The sequence below is a fragment of the Coloeus monedula genome (assembly GCF_965178545.1).
Source record: "Coloeus monedula genome assembly, chromosome: 21".
Classification (NCBI taxonomy): domain Eukaryota; kingdom Metazoa; phylum Chordata; class Aves; order Passeriformes; family Corvidae; genus Coloeus; species Coloeus monedula.
In genome coordinates, this window is record NC_138801.1 from 9,658,497 (window position 1) to 9,680,460 (window position 21,964).

At 53.6% G+C, this 21,964-nt stretch overlaps 1 protein-coding gene across 2 annotated transcripts; it reads right to left on the bottom strand.

Moving 5' to 3' along the window:
* Positions 1-50: 50 nt before the first annotated feature.
* Positions 51-19,011, bottom strand: TPRN (taperin; the record flags this gene model as incomplete). Of its 2 annotated transcripts, none has more annotated exons than XM_082295127.1 (4): positions 51-2,336; positions 3,181-3,305; positions 3,527-3,707; positions 16,885-19,011. In XM_082295127.1, the coding sequence occupies 4 exons, from the start codon at positions 19,009-19,011 to the stop codon at positions 2,274-2,276; spliced, it is 2,496 nt and encodes an 831-aa protein (XP_082151253.1). In that variant the 3' UTR covers positions 51-2,273. The 2 variants fall into 2 exon arrangements, with proteins under 2 accessions (XP_082151253.1, XP_082151252.1); XM_082295126.1 differs by having other exon boundaries at positions 3,181-3,308.
* Positions 19,012-21,964: the final 2,953 nt, after the last annotated feature.

A 21,964-nucleotide genomic window follows, 5' to 3' on the forward strand; every position in this document is an offset into this window, starting at 1 on the left:
ATTTACAAAAAAACCCCCTTCATTCTGAGCACAGTGATCCTGAAGCACATCCCAGGAGGTGACTGACCAGCTGATGCTCCTGCCCTCAGGACAGCACTCACCCTGCTCTGCCTGGAGGGAGCTCGAGTACCTGGGCAGGGATTAGAGCACAAAGCTGAGAAGTGCAAAGGAGTGCTCAGTGAGGTGTGAATCACAGCTCCAAGGTGGAGCAGGATCACTGGGGGAACGGGCAGAGAGTCAGCAGCACACTCTGCACCCCTACACCCCCGAGCTGTCCTGCCCACAAGGCTGCAGGCACAGAATTAACTCACAGGAGTACCAGAGCAGTGTTGGAGCTGCAGGACAGTGTTGGCTTTAGCATTCTTCATGGATCCATAGTAGAACTAAGCCAGGACTAGTTGAGACACTGTGTCCCTAACTTGAGTTGAAAGCAGCTTTGCTTTCCCACCTGCAGTTTTGCTAGAAACAGAGCTGCCTTAAACTGACCTGGGCTTTTCCACAGGGAAAGATGCTCACTGGGACCTTTTCTGCTAGAAAAGCTGTGCTGAAAACTCACCCCTTAAATCTAGCAGTCACCAGCAGTCTCACATTTTCCCTCATTCTACCCCAGTCTCAGCACCTTATCATGAAGTATTGCATTAATGGGAGAAGCCTTAACACATGGAATTCCATGGTCCTTGTGCCATGTCCCAGGCAGATGCACTGCAGACACATCCTGCTCCTGGCAAGTCACACAGGCAGCAGATCTCAAATTAGCTTGGAATGGTCAAGGAAGTGCCAAGTGTTTCTTTGTGGCCCCCCAGCCAACATCTAACAAACTACTGAGTAGCTCCTCTTTTTTCTTTGTTTGTTTTTTTCCATTATTTTTCCAAAAGTATTTAGGCACCCAGGGCAGGAGGGAACAGCTACAAGTAGGTAATGTCCTAACATTTAATCCTGTGTTTTTCAGCAGAACAACCTTCCCCTGCTGCTACAACATGCACCAAACCAAGTGCAAGGTATGCAGAGCATTTTCAGTTCACAGACCAATGTCACTTGAGCAGACATTCAGCATCTGTATGTAATAGACAAACCAAAACCCATCAAATTTAATCAAAGATACCAGCCTGTTTCTTTGGATCACACCCCACACCAGGCTACCACTCACTCCATAAAGCCCAAAGAGGCTGGATCTGTTCCCACCACATCTCTTTTAATCCCAAAGTACAAATCACATTAGCAGCACTGCTCCATCTGTTCCAGAGTGCAATTTTGACCCTGAGTTTACAGTAGTAGAAAACTTGAATGGAAGATTCTAGCAGATTCCTTTGCATATTGGCTGCATTAAACATTTACAATAGAACTATAAAAATCCTAGAAAAAACAAAAAAAACCCACATTCCTTGTTCAAGTTCTGCAGAAGAAAGGAGTGAAACTGCCCTCCTGTGCTTTGATTAGAGGGGCAGAGCGAGCATGGCTTGAAGGAAGCAACCAAGGGAGATAAATCAGATCTGGAACAAAGCAACAAGAAGAACTGGCAAACTGGAGCACAACCAGCAATTCCCAGAGACTGGATGCCAGAGTTTGGAAGGACAGACCAGAGCTATGGCCAATGTTTGGGAATCTTCAAGAAGCTCGAGACAGTCTGGACACTTCTCTACTGATTGGTGCAAAAATAACACCTAAAGCTAAAGGGATTCATTGCTCTTCCCATCCCTCCCTCAGGGTGTTCAGTGAATTCCACAAACACAGAACTGGCACATGAATTCCACGTTTCAGTGACACCAGAGCCAGAAACATGCCAAGGACAAACCATGAACCTTCAGTGGTTTTCCAAACTGACACCCAATGTGTCAAATCACAGCCATGCTGTGAACCCACCTAACTGCCCAGTGCTCCAACTCCAGAGCCATCCTCCACTGGGGAGAAGGGTTACAAAAGCTGTCCAGACCCTGCACAGTGCCTAGACTCAGATAAGCACTGAGAAAAATCAACATCCATCCCGGGATTCCAGATGTCCTTCCCACACTTGCCTAACCAGCAGCTGATCTTGAACAAGGAATATGCAAGGCCACAGGCAGAATAAATCATACGCCTTGAAAGCAGTAATTCGGTCCCAAAATCCAGTGCAAATATTCTCCGAGGATGCCCGAGAGCATCTGGTCCGCCCTTGGCAGCAGGATCCGGGGACAGCCGCGGTGTGGGGCGGTTTCGGTGGCGGTTCCCGTGTGGACTCGGCGGCTGCACTGCCCTGTCCTGCCCAGCAGCCGCTGCTGCAGCACCGCGGAGCAGCCTCAGAAATAGAGCGCGGGCTCGCTGCTGAAATCCGAGAGGCCGCCCTTCTCCGCCGGGGTGAGCTGTGGGCAGAGCACAGGAACCCAGAGCACAGTCAGAGCCGGGCCAAAGGAGCACCCTCACCCTTGGATGGCACCTTGGCACCTTGCACACCGGGTGTGTTTAGTTAGTCCCCCCCTCCAAACGTGCCTTGGAGTACCATAAAGTGCTGCAATAGTTTGGGTTGGAAGGGGCCTTAAAACCCATCTTGTTCTACCCCCCTGCCATGGGACACCTTCCACTATCCCAGGTTGCTTGCTCCAAGCCCTGTCCAGGCTGGCCTTGGACACTTCCAGGGATCCAGGGGCAGCCACCTTGTGCCAAGGATTCACCACCATCACAGGGAACAATTTCTTCCCAATATCGAATCTAAATCTCTTCTCTTTTAGTTTAAAAACATATCCCTTTGTCCTATTACCTGCCCATGTAAAAAAAAAAAAACAAACAAAACCCAAAAAAATTAATCTCCCTCTTTTTCATAAGCCCCTGCAAGGGGCTCTGAGCTCTCCCTGGAGCCTTCTCCAGGTGAACACCCCCAGCTCTCCCAGCCTGGCTCCAGAGCAGAGGGGCTCCAGCACTCGGAGCATCTCCATGGCCTCCTCTGGACTTGTTCCAACAGACCCACATCTTTCCTGTGCTGAGCACAGAGTGTGCCACCTGCCTTGAGTCTCCTTCACACAGCCAGGGAGGGGCAGGTGTATTAGTGGCAGTGGGACAGTGTGTTGGTCGCTTTGGGAGCAGTGACACAGCTCCTGGGTAGGAACACAAGCACAGGTGTGCAGGGAAAGGCACATTCCATCCCATCAACTGCCCAGAACAACCCCCACCCCAAAAGGGAGCACAAGACTTTTTTATTTATAGCCTCACCATGACTTGGTTCCCATGGGAATCAGCTTCCTTTGAGAGGGGTCCCTCTGCAGCAGGACCCTCATACTTCTGCTCCTGCCACTCGCTGAACTTCACGGAGTGCTTTGGGGTGTAGCTGGATAAATCTGCTGAAAGGAGAAAGATGAGATAAATATTCCTCACCACCCCAAAAATAAGTGGGACCAGGATCCCAGCAGGGACAGCCTGGAAACTGCCCATCTGCAGCTCCCTGTTCGCCTCCATTGGAGCTTCCCCCCACGTGGAGCCCCTTAAGGGTCTGTAGGAAACATGGACAGTGTCAGACACTACCAGAAACCCCACAGTGCCAACACAGCACCTCACTCACCTGAGTTAGGTGTACTGGGATGCAAAGTGCTGTTTGGGCGTGGAACATAAAATGTACGAGGTTTTTCCTCCTCTGTTTCGGAAACGTGTCCTTCCTCTTCCTCATCCTCTTCTGCCAGGGAGCTCTCTGAGGGGTACTCAAACATCGTCTGCAAACTTGTCTCGTTGAAAGAGATCTTCATCTGGACAACAGCCAAGGAGAATTATCAGAGAGAAGCACAGGAACCCGCTGATCCCCACACTGGCTCTGGCACAGGCCACTGCACATGCCAGGGCTGCCCCTGGTTTGAAGCAGCCACTGCAGATCCCCCCATCCCTCCCCAAGCGCCTTGGTGGATCTCTTGCCACACTGAGGGAAACCCCAAAGGCAGAGCCAAATGGATGGGATGGAGGCAGTAAGCTCCAGGGGTCTGGAGTACCTCTGGCTTTGTGCCCTCTGCCATCCCCTCACACTGATGCCCAGTAGCCAGGAGGAGCTGCCACCACATCTCTCATGGGAGAGACAAGAAGGGAAACATCCACATGTTGGAAACATGACATTGCTAATTCCTGGCAACTCCTTTGTGTGTCCAAGCTCCAGAAAACAGAAACATCCATGATCAGGACTCCAGTCTTGGAAGGACATTCTAGCAAAGAGCTATTTAAACTACATAAAACAGGGCTTTAAAGCAGAAGTGAGAAGAAGGAAGCAGCTAAAGGAGAGATGGTAACAGCTGGTAGCAGACAAGGAAAATACTGGACAAGGGGGAAGCCTTACATGTTCTGGTTTGAAATCGGTTGTATGTAGTATTGTCACTAATGGCCTTTCCACGGTCACTGGGAGACTGAGAAATGAAAGTGACTCAAACATGACTTCATTAAGGGCAAACCAAAATTTTATGGTCATGAAGAAAACTGGAGAGCAAAAACACTAGAAATGGAATGGTGTTTAAGAGCAACCCTTGCACTAAGAGAAGTTCATCACCTGTGAATAACTGGGGAAGAAAATTTGGGATTGGCTATAGGACTGTAATCATTAGGATGCTGCTTAAATAAACCAGGAATAAAACAAGGCAGTTCTGCTGAAAATAGGGACTGCCTGGCTCTCTCCTCCCTGTAACACCCAGCAGGTGATGGAAGTACATCCAGATGTGCTATTCCAAGCTGAAAAGCTGAGGGCAGGGTTTGTTCCCCTGCAGCCCTGCCTGCCCTAATCATTATCTACCGTTGTGCTCCAGGGATCTGGTTACACATCACCTCAACTGGTGCAGAGGAGATTCACTGGCAAAAACTTCACACCGGCAAAGTGAAGGTGGAGAAAAAGCATAACAGCCCTTTGTAAGTACTCCAGAAAACAACCACCAAGGAGCACAGAACTGCTGATGCCAGCACACAGCAGACAAACGAGGAAGAGAAGCTTGCCAGGAGTAAGTTCATGCCAGAAGTAGGGAAGTATTTAGCCAACACAGATCAAGGTTCAGGAGCAGCTGTCTAAAAGGGTGTTGTGATCCCTTTACTTCTAAACACAATTAAAATTCAGCTAATAGGGTTATAAACAGAATGGAAAGGACATGGCAGCTTGTGACAGGTGGCAGGAGCCAGATGGTTCTGATCTCTCCAGATGCCATGTAATGACTGGCCAGGAGCAAGTGCAGCACATTTATCCCATATTTTCATCATACAGAAAATCCCCCACAGGCTGGGAAGTGGAATCTGGCCCCAAGCAGCCCTCCAGCACCATGGTGCTGCCCAGGTGCACCCATTCCCTGTCACAGCAGTGGTGGGAGCACCGGAGTGACACTTTTGGGGGCTGCCAAAGTCACGCCCAGATGTCCCCAAGGGCCAGAGCAGCCAGCAGGTCACTGTGCCACCTGGGCTGATCACAGACAGGAGCTCTGCAGGGATCGGAGCAGGACAGGGAGTATTTCACCACTGCTTTTCAGCAAAGCAGTGAGGAGAGCTTAGCTCAAATCTGGGTAACAGGGAACAGCTGCAGCTCCTCCACACTGCAAACCCACAGCTGGAGCTCTGTGCTGCTCTGCCCCAGGGCAGGATGGGCCTTGGACACAGGCTGGCTCCCTTCCCCTGCTCCCAGGAGAAGGCAGGATGGAAGCTGCATAGAGGGAGCCAGCTGCCTTTCTCCATTCCCTGCCCCAGCCCTGGCCAGAGCCACTCTGAGTCTCCCCAGATGACACACAGGGAGAAGAGTGATTCTATTTCAGACAAAAGGGGTTGGAATAAAATGGTGCTGAAGCTTCGAGCATCCCAGTTGCTGCTCCCTGAATTTCCCATCCCTGCTGCTGACCTAGATGCTCCCTGATCCGAGCCAGGCTGTCACTGCTCACAATGTGGTGTCTGTCCTGTGGGGATGAGCCACGCTGCCAGGCACCAAGGCCACAAGGGTGGAGGTGCCCAGGACTCCTGGAAGCTCAGGAGCTATCCCAGAAGCAGAAACTGCACACAGGCCACTTACCAGTGCTGCCAATGGCACTGAAGGGCAAGGAGGACTCGGCTAAACATGGAAAACAAAGGAGACAGGAGAGATATGCCTTGGGGTTTAGTTAAGCTTGGGAGATGGAACTAAATGTTCCTGTTTACTGCCGTCTGGAGGAAATCTCTAAGAAAAATGACTTTGAGTCCAGCTTGGACCAAAGGTGCATGCAGTCCTAGAGGAGAAAACAGCCTCAGCAGGGAGCAAAACCGAAGGGCAGAATGGAGCAGAAACAGCCTGGAGACACCCACATCCCACACAGAGCCCAGAGGCAACACCAACAGCCCAAACTCAACAGCTCCCAGAGCCAATTCAAGCAGGTGGCCATGCTGGAGCCCTTCACACAGAGCAACCAGTCAGCCTCTGGCACCCAGGGCACAGCTGGGGCCAAGTCAGCCTGCAAGGCTCACACAGGCACTTGTGCTCAGGGGCACCACGGCACGAGTTCCCTCAAACCACACTGACCTGCCCTAGGGCAGATCCCAGCCCCTGCTCCCAGAGCCTGCAGCAGGCAGAGTCCCACGGCTGCTGAATAAAGCCCCGGGCACACCCAGGCAGAGCAAACACGAGGCACAAGCAGGCACTGGCACAGGAGGGACCTTGGGGCACTCAGTCAGCCCTGCCCGTGGGGAGAGAGCCCCAAACCCCAAAATCTGCTGTGGCAGCACCTGAGCTCCCTTCTCTGCGTATGACATGGTTTCAGGGAAGCACAAAGCAGCTCTGCTTTACCCAACAGTACAGGGAGGGAAAGAATTCAGGCAAAACCAGGGGACACATGGGGCAGAGAAATGCTCTGAGCAGCTACAGAGCACAAGTGAGCGCTGTGTGTGAGGAACACAGGCAGCTTCAGTCCCAGGAACCAGCGAAAAAGGAAAACCAAGAGCCCAGTCATGGCACAGACAACAGGTTTGCACAGCCAGCAGTGCCTTGCCAGACCACAGAGACTTTTATGGGAACACAAAAGGCAACAGGGGCCATTTCTTTAGAAGAAAAGCTTGTCCCAGCAGAACCAAGCTCCCTGGAGCCCAGCCAGAGGCCTCTGCTCAGCCCTGCTTCCCCTGTTTCTGCCCCAGCAGCAGCTGCCAGTTGTGGCAAGGAAGAATTCTGCACCCTTCAGCTGTGGATGTTTGCAGGGATTTGTCACTCTTTGCTCAGCTGGAGGCTTCACCCACAGCTGTGTCACAAACCCTGCGTCCAACCCAAACCCATACATACATACATAAATACAAATACTCTGCCCAGCAATCAGACACATTGGAAAGAGTAAAGCAGGCTTTTCAGGGAATATTGTTCTGTTCAACTGATAGGTTCTTGTTGCCATAGCAAAAATCATTTATTTATTTGCTAGGATTTGAACAGTAATGAGTAACAGAATATCCAGGAAAGAGAAGCCAGGGCAAACATTGCCCAACAAAGCATAAATCTGAGCAGTCATGCAGAGCTCACTTAGAAAAGGGAAGTCAATCTTGTTCCAGGCTGTCAGGACTCAGGCTGCATCCAGACCAGCCACCAAAGAGCCCCCACATAAAGAGATTTATTAAAAACAAAAAGAACCAATTTATAGAACCCAACTTACAACATAAGCAGTGACAGTCAGCAGCCACCTCACCTCCAAAAAGGAGGTGGGAAAGTCTGCAAGGCAGTTCTAATGAGAGAGCAAGACCCGATGGTTTCTCACACACGAGGGACCTCTCTGGAAGTCTCCGGGGGTTAATCTGCATCCTCAGCTTTAGAAGCAATCTCCTTACTTTGGCTTTTCTCCACCCATTATCACATTTGCTGCTTGGCTGATGAGCCAGAGCCAAAGCCAAAGTAGGGTGTTTACACCTTTTAAACTGAAACCTCTTTGGCAATCCAAATCCTCACCTTGTAACAGTCAGGAAAAAATAATTGTTCTAGGCATTAAAGGAATAAAATCATCCTGTAACTATATTCCAGCAGGGAGAGTCTGAGTCAGCATTTGATCCCCATCACAGCAGCCCAGAACACGGGGGGCTGAGAAGGACTGAGCCCATCTCCCTTCCCTATGAGTGGTTCCCATCTCCCAAACCCGGGACTCCTGCAGGAGTTGCCATCCCTGCTCTGTCCTTGGAGGAGCAGGATGGGATGGCAAGTGGTGAAGCACAAGCTGGGCTCCATCCCTGCCCTGCTGCCGTCCCACAGCACCTCCAGCACATCCCAACCCACCAAGTGCCTCACCAGATCCAAACAGCTGAGCAGCACCAGGGATCAAGACCTGTTCTCTTCAGGTACTAATTTTCCTCTAATCATCCTCTGTCCTCAATAATTCCCAAAAAACAGGGACTGCACTGACTCCCCAGGACATGCTGGGGCTGCCAGGTGCTGCTGGGTGTGATGTAAAGCAGCTTTTCACACCTGGTCCATCACAGGATCACAGAATAAGCTGAGCTGCAAGGGACCCACAAGGATCACCAGCCCCTGGCCCTGCACAGACCCCCCAACAGCCCCACCCTGGGCATCCCTGGCAGCGCTGTCCAAACGCTCCTGGAGCTCTGGCAGCCTCGGGGCCGTGCCCATTCCCTGGGGAGCCTGGGCAGTGCCCAGCAGCCTCTGGGGGAAGAACCTTTCCCTGCTCTCAGCCTGAGCCTGCCCTGGCCCAGCTCCAGCCGCTCCCTGGGTCCTGTCCCTGGTCACCACAGACAAGAGATCAGGTCTGCCCCTCTTCTTCCCCTCACAAGGAAGTTGCCTCCTCTCTCAGCAGCACAGAAGGGTTTGGCTGGTATCTGCAGGAAGGGTGGACAATCCAGCATGAACACAAAGCAAGGGTCAACATCTCTGAGAGATGAAGCACACACAAAACGAGTGTTCTGAAGAACCTTGTGCTCCTGTGCCACCTCACACTGAGGCACATTTGCTGCTCCACTGGTTGTCTTAAGATTGGGTCAAGGAGATGAAAGCACAAGACATCACACCTGATAGCTGAAACTACAGCCAGCTGGGAGTGTCAGCCAGCCTGTGCACACAGAGCATCCCAGGGAGGGCTGCAAGCAGCCCCCGAGCTGGGCAGAAAAAAAGCTGCTCCAGCTCCAAACCCATGGGGTTGGTGGATGGAGGCTCAGACCTGTATAAAGAGGAGGGTCTAACACAGAACAACCTCCCAGCTGCCATGGAGTGAGAGGGAAGCTCTCTGCACGGAAATAACTGTGACTGGAAACAGGGTAGAAGCAGAAATGTTATGGTGCACGAAGACCCCCAAAGATTTACCCTACTCTTCCCATCTGACCAGTCCCACAGAGCAGCACATTTAGTAAAAGGAAAAGCAGTTCATAAACTCCAAACCTCTGCAGGGACCTTCAGTTTTCCCACAGCAGCCTGCAGCCAATGATCTAGACAGTTCCCATGAAAAGAAACTTTTAGATAAAGGATTTTTGGGAAAATGAGCCATTTTCTTGGAGTTAGCAATGAGCTTGACTATGTGTCTATGCTTGTCCTGAAAACATGGTCATGTGTCAGCCCAAATTGTTGAATAACAGACAAAAACTATGTGGGCAGCTGGGAATAGTACCCTGGGGACTGCAGCAGCACCAGCACATCACCAAGGCATTTGCTATCATTGAGAAGATAAGGAGCTTTTGTGCCTCCAAAGCCTTTCCTTGACACAGAAAGAAAGGGTTTTTCCCTGACAAGTATTCCTAGGAACAGAGGGGACTTGAGGCTTGGTTCCTATATGGGATTAACCCTGTACTGCTATGGCTGATGCATTCTCAGTATGCCCAGAAAACTGCAGATGGCACTTCTGAAATGTACTTTTCTGTCATTCTGTACAAAAAGACGAGTTTTGGGGAACTGGAATTGGCTGTGACACCACAGAATCACTTGGTCATGCTTTTCCAAAAATGTTTCCTGAGCGTGACACTGACTTTTGCTCAACCATTAACTGCACCTCAGTGAGTTACTGAGTAGAGCTAAGAGCACTAAAGATTTACAGCCGGAGCACGTCAGGGAAGCCCTGTGTGGCTGGCAAAGGAGACGTTTCCTCCAGGATCACATCCCAGCTCCCAAGCCACAAGGCAAAACAAGAAAGTCTCCATTTACAAGGCAACCCACAAAGCCAGCTCTGTGTAATCAATATGCTGAAGCACATGGCAGATAGGAGCAATGCATGGAGATTCGAAATATTAAACTCCTTGTGCAAGACACGGGGAAGGTTCAAATTCCTGATGAGAGGTGACAGGGTAGGGACAGCCCCGAGAGTGTGTGGGGCAAGTGGCTTGGTTAACTCTTCCCTTCACTGTGCTGGACAAGGGGAGATTCCAGTGTCCACACAAGCACAGCTGGAGCCCCAGTGTGCCAGGGCACAGAGCAGCCATTCACTCTGGAAGCCCTTTATTCCTCCTCACATCTGCAGGCAGAGGGGCCAGAGCCTTCCACAGCTTAACAAGCAATTCAAAAATTACTTACTCGGCCCCTAAGAACTGGACAAATCTCCCTACTTGTACGAAACAAACCTCATCTGAATACACAAAGGGAGCAGGATAAATAAAGTACAATTAGTGTCAAGACTTGGTGTCCTCATAAAAACCACACAGAGCTCCCCAAGAGCAGAGGATTTCACAGGCAGCTCTGAGCAGCCCATTTGTAGCTACAAGGTGCAGCGCTGGGAGCTGCCACCTACAAACATTTCTGTGCAACCCAGACTGCCCAGAGCAGCTCAAACAAATACCTGAGTTTGGTGCTGGAATGGGACCCATGGAGCATCATTCCATGGGAAATAGACAGAGGCTGGGAACAGAATTACTTCCCACCCTGTCGAGGAGCTCATTCCAGACTTCAGGACAAAAAGGCTCCCATGATGTGAACAGTATCACCCACATGACTGAGTTCATGTCTCTCTTGCCCTTTTTCTCTCTTTTAACATGCAAAAGGAACTTCCTTGATGGGAAGCAAGCACAGCAGGTTCACCAGGAGCCTCAGGGATGTGCCCTTGGAGCTGCATTTTCACCAGCTGCAAGCAACACAACTTCCCTATGCACACAAGTGTTTTGTCTGAGATATTTCCTACATTCCTTGCCATGCCCACAAAGCAGCAGCTCCATCCTGCCAAGTTCCCAAGATCATCCAAAGGGCACTTCTCGGAAAACATCAGCACCAAGTTCCTCCAGCCCAGATTTTCCCAGGATGTTTGTGAAGTTGCTCTGTGTGATACAGACACTTCATGTGACTCTTCCTACACAGACTGGCAAACAGGGACATCCTCCCAGCCCCACAGACCACTGCAGTCACTGGTTGTAAACAGGCTTTAAATTCACGTTTCATTTGGGAGGGGGGTGAGCACAACCCCTGAGGTAAAGGAGATGCTGCTGCAGCAGCTCTTACCCAGATTTCCTTTACTGCCACTCCACCCAAAACCTAAGTACTTTCATTTTCCCTACTGTTCCCCACACACAACACAGACCAGCAGGGCTCCTCCTGCCCCAGCAACCCCAGTGTCCTTCCTCTGCTCTTCTCAGAACACCATAACCACCTACTGGAAAAACCAGAGTGGGAAGGAAAACCCAAACCCAAGACAAACTGAATCCCTGAGATGGAGGGAAATGATAAACCATCTCCAATATGGTCCACAGATTAAGGAAACTGATTAAGAAAATGTTAACTGTAATCCTCGTGATTAGAGTTCAGAGCACAAAGTACCTCAAATCTCCTCACAAGCTCTGGGGCAGGCTGAGCCCTGGGCATGTCCTAACCAGCTTCAAAGCCAGGCTCAGCTCTTATTTGCGTAAGAGTTTCTATTTTAGCCCTTCTGTCCCATTCCCTGCAGTGCTGACAGCAGCAGGCAGGACATGGAGGGAAGAGAACCAGAGGATTTTGGGACCAGCTCAGACTGTCACTGCAGCACAAAAAGAAGCATGGGAGCAGTGAGGCCATGAAGAGCCTCAGTCACAGAAAGTTTCCCACTACAGAGATGAGATAAATCTGACTCCTCTGCTCTGCCAGGGTTTCATACAACCAAGTCCCAGCACTTCAAGGTGCTGGCAGGCAGTGGGGAAACAAAAAACCAGCCACTGCCCCACAGACAGCCTCAGGGGCAGCTTGTGAAGTGGTTTAAAAGCTGTAACTGCAGCAAATTCTGATTTCTAGTTTTCAGCCATCAGCATCACAGAAAAAAAATCAGTGGAACTAGCAAAGGGCAGGGAAATGGCCCTGTCTGGGTGAAAGAGCCTGCTGCCATCTGACAGCTAATGGAGATCATCTCCGCAGGGCAGGCACGCAATTCATCATCCAAGACACTTATTTCCTGAATATGACTTATCACTGCTGACCTCATCTCCTAAAAATGCAATACATCCATGTCAGATACTGCCACGGCCCCTCCTTAAAGGTGGCAGATGAATCTGCCCCAGCAGAGCACAGCCAGAGACAGAAAACAGAACAGGAACACACAGTTCTCCAAGAGCTAAAGAACACAAATCTCTGCCCTGACCCCTCCAAAACACAGAGATGACATCATCAAAGGAATTTTTGCTGAGATTTTTTCTTCTACCACCAGATTAATTTACTTGTGTTATGGTTAATTTACTTGTGTTATACATTGCAAAAGAAATACTTCAGGCAGCCACCAGTATTTAGACTCCACACTGTGCAGACTTGCTCCAAACAGGTCTGGGCAACAGCTGGAAATGTTGATCCCTGCCAACATCCCAAACCTACACCTGGTTCTCACAGGAGACCATCTCCAGCAGAACTGAACAGATGGAAAACTACAGAGCAAGAAGTTCAGCAGGTTAGACCAACAAAGCTGCGGCCCATGATGAAAACTGAGGGGTATTTAGAATAATTTTTTAAAAAGACTTTTAAGTAAGAATTTGGAAGCCACATTCAGGCATTGCTCAGCTCAAAAGATTAGGACACAGACCATGGTAAAGTCCGTGGAAGCTGGAACTTTTTGAAGTTCAGCTGAACATCTCTGAAGACAATTTAGCTTTAGACTCCAACTGTTTGGATCCCACCAGCCTTGTTCCTGTAATCCCTGCTCACACTGGGCTGTGTCCTGCCTGCCAGCACACGGCAAACTGCCAGCTGTGACAAGCACAAAACATTAAACCCATCAACAACCTGATGTCTGTTGGCTCTCAGGTCCTGTTATTCACAGGGCTTTGGGTGGCCTGGCCAGACTTCACCTTCCCTGCAGGATCCCCAGGAGGTACTGGACCCTGCAGAGGACGACCATGCCGTGACTTGGGATGCACTGCAGGAGTGACACACTGAAAGGAGCACGGTCAGGGCACATTCTGCACACACAGGCAGAGTCCAGCCTCCAACAACAGGAGAGCCTGAAGCCTAAAGCCAGCTCATGGGGAGCCTGGCTGGCTCTGCAGTGCTCTGTCCTTCCCCAGCTCTCGCTCCAACACGCCAACCACATGTTCTGCAGAAACCCAGATTTCTATCTCGCCGACAACTTTATTGTACGTTATGCTGGCAGGTAACCAAACCACCGCTGACTCTTCCCAGCTCAGCCGAGCGAGATTTTATCCTCTGAGATCCTAAAGATCCACATCCTGCAGCAAAGCCTTCCCTTCCTCCTGGCACTGCTATCGGGCTGAAATGCCTTTACTTTTCTGCAAAAACAGAGTACAAAGAGGAGGCCGGAGCAGAGGTCACCAACACTGTGCTGCATCCTCTGCCCCACTCCCAGTTTAGAATAAAGGTCAGTAGGTCTCCTTCCACCCCTGCAAACGTATCCTGTCCTCTCTGAGAGCTCAGCCAGCTCCTCCAGCAGCTGCCCAGCAGCTCCTGGCACATCCCTTCAGAGCTGCCATTTCTCAAACTGAGTCCAGACATGGGGAGGCAAAAGGGAGGCTGAATTTCTGCATTTGAAGAGAAACACCATTTTCATCTCAGAGAACAGGGGGTCCAACTGCCAGGGCTGACACCCTCCTTTCTAATAAATTCTTAGCCCTGACTGCACAGACACCCATTGATCCACAGCATGTGCTGACCTGCTGTTTATCTCTCCCAGATTCCTGCTGGGCATCACACTTTTCCAAGTCCTTGAAGTTTACTAAACACTACTTTCTTGAGTATGGAGCATAATTAAAGACCTTTTAAAAGCAAGGTTTGGAAAGGAAGATGTATAGCACAATAAGGGCTTATTCACCCCAAAAGACACAGGCAGCTGCTCACTAAAACCAGCATCAGGTTTTCACACCCCAAAAGAGAAAGGGGATTGGTTTTAACAAACTACTGCAGATCCCAGCTCACAGGAACAGTCTTGTTTCTGCCCAATTCAGGCCAAAATCAAGTTTCTGAAAACTCTGACACAGCTACAAAACAGAACTCTTGTTTTTGGCTGGTTGCCTTGGAGACACAGAGTGATCTCTTGGGAAGGAACCAAGGAATGCTCCTAATACGAGCTACTTCCTTTTCAGGCATCAACACTCAGCCTTATTACCCAGAGTAAAAGCCACAAACATCCTCTAGGTCAAGAGTAAACAGAAATCTTTCCATTTGTCCACCATCAGCATCTTCTAGACCCTGGCTACAAAGTCAGACTCTGTGCTTAACTGAGCAGGAAGGGAACTGAAAGAAAAATGGGTGTTTCTCCCACACCACATTTAATTTCACCCAGAAACTTGTGTCTTTCCTTCAGCTGGATCTTATTTTCCAAAGGGTCCCTATTTGTTTCAGCTTCCTGAGTTCTGCAAATGTAACAGGCAGTTTCTCCTTTGCCTTTTAATATCTCTCCTCTCAGAAACCAAATGTTTACACAAGTTCTCATGTAGGATGACCCCATAGAGTTCTTAGGAACAGCTGTGTGTGCACCTTGCAGTATTTAGCACCTCCTGTGCACAGCAGGGCAGTTAATGCTGTTAAGCTGATAAGAACAGGAGCAGAGAAGCTCCATGACCTGCCCAATGTCACATAAATCCACCACTGCCAGACAAAACAGTAGTTAACCAATATCATAAGATATTTTAGGCTGGGAAAGGTCCTTTGGAGGTCTCCAGCCCAAACTCCTGCCTTAAACAGGACTGACCGGTCAGTTATGCAAAGCTTTCCACAGGGAAGTTTCAGACAGCTCCAAGGCTGGACACACCACAACTTCTCTGGGTTTGACAAACCAAAAAACAATTGAGTCACTGCATTGGACTTGTGCTCATCTCCCTCCCTCGTTTTTGTACTGTTAAGGACACTTTTCACTGTGCTCCATTTAATTGGTTTTACCTGGGGCTTTGTTCTTTGTGCCCCAACAGCATCCCTTGCTCAGAAAAACCAGCTCAGCTCCATCAGGAGCAGGGCTTACCCAAGTGTGGCCATCCCACAAGATTCCCTCCACATCCTCTGCTCCATCTTAAGAGCACCCACACGTGTAACACACTCTATTAATACTTTCACCATTCATACCACACACCTGATTTGGTGTAAATCCAATTAACACCCCAAACTGAACCTGAACAGAGCGAAAACAGCTGCATTGAGTGCAAGCCAGCAGGTGTTTAAGCAGCAGAACGACTCCAGTCTGACCAAGCATTTCCCTGTAGGGGAACAAAGAAAAACTTCAGGAGCACTGAGCAAGAATCAACACTCCTGCTCATTTGCTTGTTCTGGACCTCAAGGTGCTCGTGCTCCAGACCTGCTCCCGTGCTCCAGACCTGCTCCCTGCATTAGTCACCATCAAATTACCACAGGCTGCGTGTGCTTAGGGAGGAATTTGACAGTTAAGCCAGGGAAGCAGCACTCCCCGCCTCCCTTCAAATGAGATGCACCCTGCTCAAAGGATTTCCTCAAATTATAATGCTCAGCGCCTCAGGCACCCGTGTGCATTCAGTCCCTCAGTTATCTACTTGGATTTGAGTAACGGATATGTCCAACAACAACTCCCACCATGGAAAAACGTGTCACATCACAGCCCTAAAAGTCGGGATCTGCCACCTCAGCATGCTGCTTTCAGAGCCCAACAACTCATGCCCACTCCCCTTATCGCATCCAGATGCATTTCACCAAGTCCTACAAAGATTAATTCTCAATTTAGGGCTCACAGGATCTAGGCTACTCCCCAGGCAGTGAGAAAATCTGGCATTCGCTCACTCCAAAGGCATTTGGAGCAATCAGCATCTCTTGGATCTTCAGAGCTGTAGCTGCACATCCAGAATGGGCAGGTGGTATAATCCTATCAAGGAGAGTTAAGTTCTTGCTGATCTCTTTCTGCCTAATCGAGACCTAATTCTTGAGCCTCTATCAATAGATCACTAATGCGGGGAAGATGCCAATGCCATGCTGCCCAAGTGAGCACGGGCAGCTCGACATGTCCAAGCCCTCAGACACAGCGAGCAGAGCGGGAGGGCAAGCCCACAGCTGTTCAAACCACACAGCTCCCCCTCATTTCCTAAATTCCTGAAATACTTTACTTTCCATTATCGTATCTCCAAGAGGGGATGGGGTGGGAGAGGCCCTGCAGTTATCACAGGGCATATCCCACCCTCAGCTGCTTTGTAGGACAGCACCCAGTGCCCCCTCCCCGAGGGTAAATTCCATTTAATACGCCAAGTCCCATCTCCCAGCTGTGGTCCTCAGGTTCCTTTTTAAGTTCCAGGAGACAGTAAAAGCAAACAAGACACTGGGCTTGCAGAGTGTTGCAAACTCTCTTAATACTGGATACCATGAGAAACACTAATCCCTGCCTCCTTCCTCACCACTCTGAAATGTCCTTTGGATCAGTGTGGTGGAGTTCCACCTTCCCTCTCCCGTTTTCCACCAGCCCCAAGGCTTCACTTCTCAGTCCCTTTTACCCCCTGCTTCAGCCAGCTCTGAGGGCAGGCTGGCTCCCACAAAGACCAAACACACTGCCCATATTCCCACCAGCGCCCCATGGAAAGCCAAACCCAAAGCAGCACCGGGCCTGGCTGCTGAGCACAGAGGTGCCCGGTTACCTTCTTGCGGCGCGAGCCCGTCTTGCTCATGCAGGACCTCTCCAGGGACAGGTACCCCCCGATCACTTCGATCTCGTTCACCGTGGGGTAGCGCTTTTTATGGGATATCCCCACTTGGGGCCCATCAGCGTTCTCCACGGCTTTGCCTCTTCCTTTGCTGTCCTCCTCCTCCTCCTCTTCCTCCCGCTGTGGCCTTCCGCTGGCATCGGCGAGAGCCTGCAGCCCTGGGGCCACGGGCTTCCTTTTGGGCACAACAGTGAAGGTGCTGCCTCCCCTCTGCTGGGGGGCGGAGTGTGGTCTGTAGAGGGGCACAGAGGAAAACTCCATCTCCAAGTCAGGGCCAGCTCCTCCAGGCTGATCCGCCAAGCTCCCCGTCCTCGCAGCCGGGCCAGCCCTGGCAGAAATCTCCCCGCTGTCCGGCTCCACGATATCATCGATGTAAGTCACAGGTACCAATGGATCCAGAGGCGCCGGTGGGGAAGTGATGGGCTCTTCCTGCTCCGGGGCGGAAGCCCTCGGGGGCTCCTTGGGTGCCTTCTCCTCCAAGGGCGGTGGCGGTGGCCCTGGCCTCGCAGTCTGGGCTGGAGGCTGAGCTGGGCTGCCCTCCCGGCGGGGCACGAAGACGAAGGAATTGCGCGAATTCAGGCGCAGCTTGGCCAGAGCCTGTGCCTGCAGGTCGTGGGCTGGGATGGCAGCCAAGTCAGGCTTGGGGGCCGGGTGGATTTCAAAGGAGCCCCCAGCCCGGGGGGCTGAGGCGGAGAGCGGACGAGTGGCGCCGGTGGCACTGGGGGCCGGACTGGCACTGGGCAGGGGCGACACGGCCACTTCGGCCTCCTCCGGCTTTGGCCTCCTGGCGTTGGCTCTGGCATGGGAAGGGCTGGTGGATGGCACTGGTGGCCCCTTGGGCGTTGCGGGGCGGCCGGCAGGGACAGCACCGGGCTCGGAGACTCGGATGCTGGGGATCTGCCCCCGGGGGGTGACCGTGAAGGAGTTGGAGCTGATCTTGTGGACAAAGCAGTTGGCCTGAGGGGCCGCAGCCTTGGGGGCAGCTGGGACCGCCTGGGGGGCTGCAGCCCGGGGGGAAGCCGGGGTGGGGTGGGCGGCCAGGGGCTGTGGGGTGCCAACCCGCGGAGCTGGTGCGGGCTGGGCGGCGACAGCCCGGGGAGGTGCCGTGGGCTGGGGGGTGACAGCCCGGGGGGAAACTGCGGGCGGGGGAGTGACAACCCGTGGGGGGGCCGTGGTCGGAGGGGTGACAGCCCGCGGGGAAGCCGGCTGCAGGACTGTGGGTTGGGGGGCCACCGGCACCGCTGGGGGGGTGGCAGCCCGGGGGGGAGCCGGGAGCGGCGGAGGGGTGACCGGGACCGCGGGCGGAGATGCCGGTCCCGTCTTTGGCGGCGGGGCCCGGGGGAAGCCGGGTCCCTTCTGGAGGGGCGCGGGGGCGCGGGGGGAGCCGGGCCCCGCGGGCGGAGCGGGCGGCACGGCCCGGGCAGCGCCCGGTCCCACCTGCGGCGGAGCCGCGGCCCCGCCGGTCCCGGTCAGCGCGTCCCCAACGCGGCGACGGCGGCCCCGCGGCCGCTGCCCGAACTTCTCCAGGAGGCGGCTGACGGTGCCCGGCTCGGCCGCCTCGGGCGGCTCCGGCGGCTCGGCCGTCTCGTAGATGACGACCTGGTCGGCGCGGATCTCGGCGAGCGCGGCGCCGCGCCGGGCCAGCAGCTCCCGCAGCGGGTCGGGGCCGGCCGGGTCCCGGCGGCGGGCGGGCGGCGCGTCCCCCGCGGCGAAGCAGGCGGCGGGGTCGGCGCGGGATTCGATGATGAGGATGTTGTCGGCGCGGATGGTGCGGATGCCGGGCACGGCGCTGTACAGCTCCAGCAGCTGCTGCAGCGGCCGCGGCGCGCCGCCGGGCCCGGGCCGCCCCTGCCGCAGCCGGCGCCGCTCGCTCTCCAGCCGCATGAAGGGGTTCTCGCGGAGCGGGCCCAGGCTCTCCGCCACCACCAGCCGCTCCCCGGCCGGGGGCTCGGGCTCGCCGCCCGCCCCGGCCAGCTTGGCCCGCTTGCGCTCCAGGATCTCCCGCTGCCAGGCGGGCGCTGCCCGCGGCCCGGCGCCGAGCGGCGGCTCCGCGCTGCTCATGGCGGCGGCGCTGGGGCTCTGCGGGCCGGGCCCCGCCGCACCGGGGCGGCCCCGAGGCACCGCCCACGGGCCGGGCAGGGCCGCCCCCGCGGGGCCGGGGCGGGGCCGGGGCTGCGCCGGGGTCGCTCCATTGCCGGCCGGCTGCGGGCCAGGGTCAGCGCTCCGCCCCCGCGGCCCGGGGTCAGCGCTCCGGGGCCGCTGGGCAGCGGCGGGTGTCGGGCACCGTGATGTGAGCTGAGGTGGTGCCGCATCCCCGGGTCGGGGACCGGCCGGGCCCCGCCGCCCTCACCGTCCTCCCCTCACACAGAGGAGACCTCCGGCCCGGGACACGAGCCATGGTGACAGACCCAGAATCTCAAAACACACAAAACACCCATATTTGCCCATTCCCCCATCCCGGACTGGTGTGCGTGGTGCCAGTCGAGGGCAAGAAACGCCTTTCGGGGTCACCCGTGGGATCCTGGCCACAGTCGCAGGCGGAGCAGGTGCCTGGGCAGGAGCAGCCCTGGCGGGCAGGGAACCAGCCCTGGGCTCTGGAGCAGTGTCTGTGCTACCCAGGCCGGCAGAGGAGTGCTTTAGGGAGAGCTCTGATGGACACGAGTGGAGCTTTCCATGGCACATTGCAGCAGAGCAGGAAAATATTTTCCCCACTTTGCTCTTTGCTGCCCAGAGAGGTCGTGGAATCTCCCTCTCTGGACACATCCCAAGCCCACCTGGACGCGTTCCTGCGTCACCTGCTCCGGGTGACCCTGTCTTGGCAGGGGGCTGCGCTGGATGATCTCCAGGGGTTCCTTCCAACCCCAGCTATTCTGTGATTCAGTGATTCATTGACAGCCACTTGTTGGACACAAAAGTGCCGCCGCGGCGTTATTTCCAGTCAGCGCCTGTTATCAGCCGCCCGCAGGTGCCTTTGGGAAGTGTGTGCAATCAGGAAACCATCGCTCGGCAGCGCAGCGCTTCCCACACCTCCCAAATCCTCGCCTGGGAGAGGCGGGGGACCCGGCACGCCGTGATATAAAATAACCTTTGGGCAGGACTCGGAGCGGTGCCGGTGTCGCACAGGTGCGTTTACGGGAGCTGCTCCGTGCCCTGCTGATAAGGCTCCTACCTTTGCACTCCCGAGCCACAATAGAGCCGTTGCACCCTCTTTAAACGAGACCTGGAAATTATACCACTGAAACAGCTTTTATTGCCGAAGCTGCCCGTGCCCAGCTGCGCTGTGTGCCCCGCGGAGCTGCGCTGCTGCGAACCGGCGCTCTGGGGAGGAGGTAGCGCCTTGCCTTTCACCTTAAGTAACTCCGGGGTGATGTGAGGTTCACACATGACCTGCCGTACTGCCTCAAGAACAGGTCCATCACGCACCATCCCCCTCCAGCCCTCGCCGGGCCACAGCGGATGCCCGGGGTTGAGGATAAAGAGCGGGGCAAGCGGGCAGAGACATTTCCCCGCCTCTGGTGACTCATGGCTCAGGCACGTCCAGAGCCAACAATGTGCCTTTGTACTCCGAGATCTCAATGGATTTCTCTTTCGCGGTCTTGTCTGGTTGGCTTTTGAGCCTGTGTAAAGCCCGTAAATCCTGAAATAATGAATCCCACACAGTTTTGCTGCACCTGGCGCAAAGAAAACGCCTCCCTTTGTGGGCATTGAACCTGACATCTGCTAGTTTCACTGCATGCCCGCCCGCCTTTAGAACAAAACAATAAATCCAGCCATTATTCATCCCCTCCCCTGCCAGTCAGGATTTGAGAGCCTTCTATCATTTCTGTCAACTGCTCCAGTCCTCGGCTGAGTCAGTGAAACAGTGTCAAGAGCTGGGCATGAGACTTGGCCGGCAAGCAGTGCTCTGGAGCTAATCCCCTGCTCCGCTGCGTTTACACTGGCGGGGAACCCCGGCGGAGTGCCCGGCTGCTGGTGCTAAAAGGCTCCCGGGAATCCCGCTCGGATTTTGGCACAAGAAGGAAAGGAACGCTCGCTTACAAAACCCAGGTGTGGCGATGACTGGGGAGGCTGTGATGGCAGAGTGCCACCGCAGAGCACAGACAGAGACAGGGCACGGCTGATGTGGCTGCAAAGCTTCAAGGGGATGTGGCACTGGGGGCTGGATCTCCTGGCACAGCCCCAAGTACAGCCAGGGGACAGGGGACAGGGAGAGGGCAGGGCCCAGCAGGACTCTGTGTGATTTCCTTCAACTCAGGTCGCCTGCACAGCTCCCACTCTGGTTTGTGTCCATCACCCACTGTGTGTAACAGAGCACAAAGGGAGAGGGAAGAAGCAATAGAGAAAATAATCCCCTGTAACTGGGCTTCTCCAGCAAATTTGACTTTGTACCCCATGGTGCTGATTTCAAACCAGGACACATGGAATGGTTTCAGGATAAAGGATAAAGAATATCAAGACCATCTTTTTGGCCACCAGGCCCTCCAGGCACCAGTGGGTGGTAAGGGATTAAAGTGATTTCTGTCATCTGTCACACAGCTGAGGTGGATATGGCATGTCCCACCTCACTGTGGTGGTGGCACAGGGAGAATGTCCCCTAATGGGGACGATGGAGAAATGGAGGCTGAGAGATCCTGGGGCTGAAGAAAAATGGCTCAAATGACAGAGCTGTCCAGCCTGTTTCTCTTTGTGCTGGGGGGCTGCAGTTACCACATTTATCAGGAGATGAACAAGCAGGTGACTGTCAGCATTGGCGATAAGGGGAAAATTGCAGCTGGGAGTTCAAGCCAGGGCTGCTCCCTTTGGCAATTCAGTGGAACAGGCCTGTGGGATAGAAAGTGGTTTATCAGAATCCATTCATTGTCTTCTGCCCTCCTGGGGCCATGCTGTGTTTTGGAGCCGGTCTGTTTTCCCCAGGGGGCTTACCAGGCCTTTAACCTCCCTTGGATTCCTCCAGGGCTCTGTTTCTGTGTCGAGGAGGAGGCTCAGGGATTAGCCTTCCTCCCAGGAAGAGGCA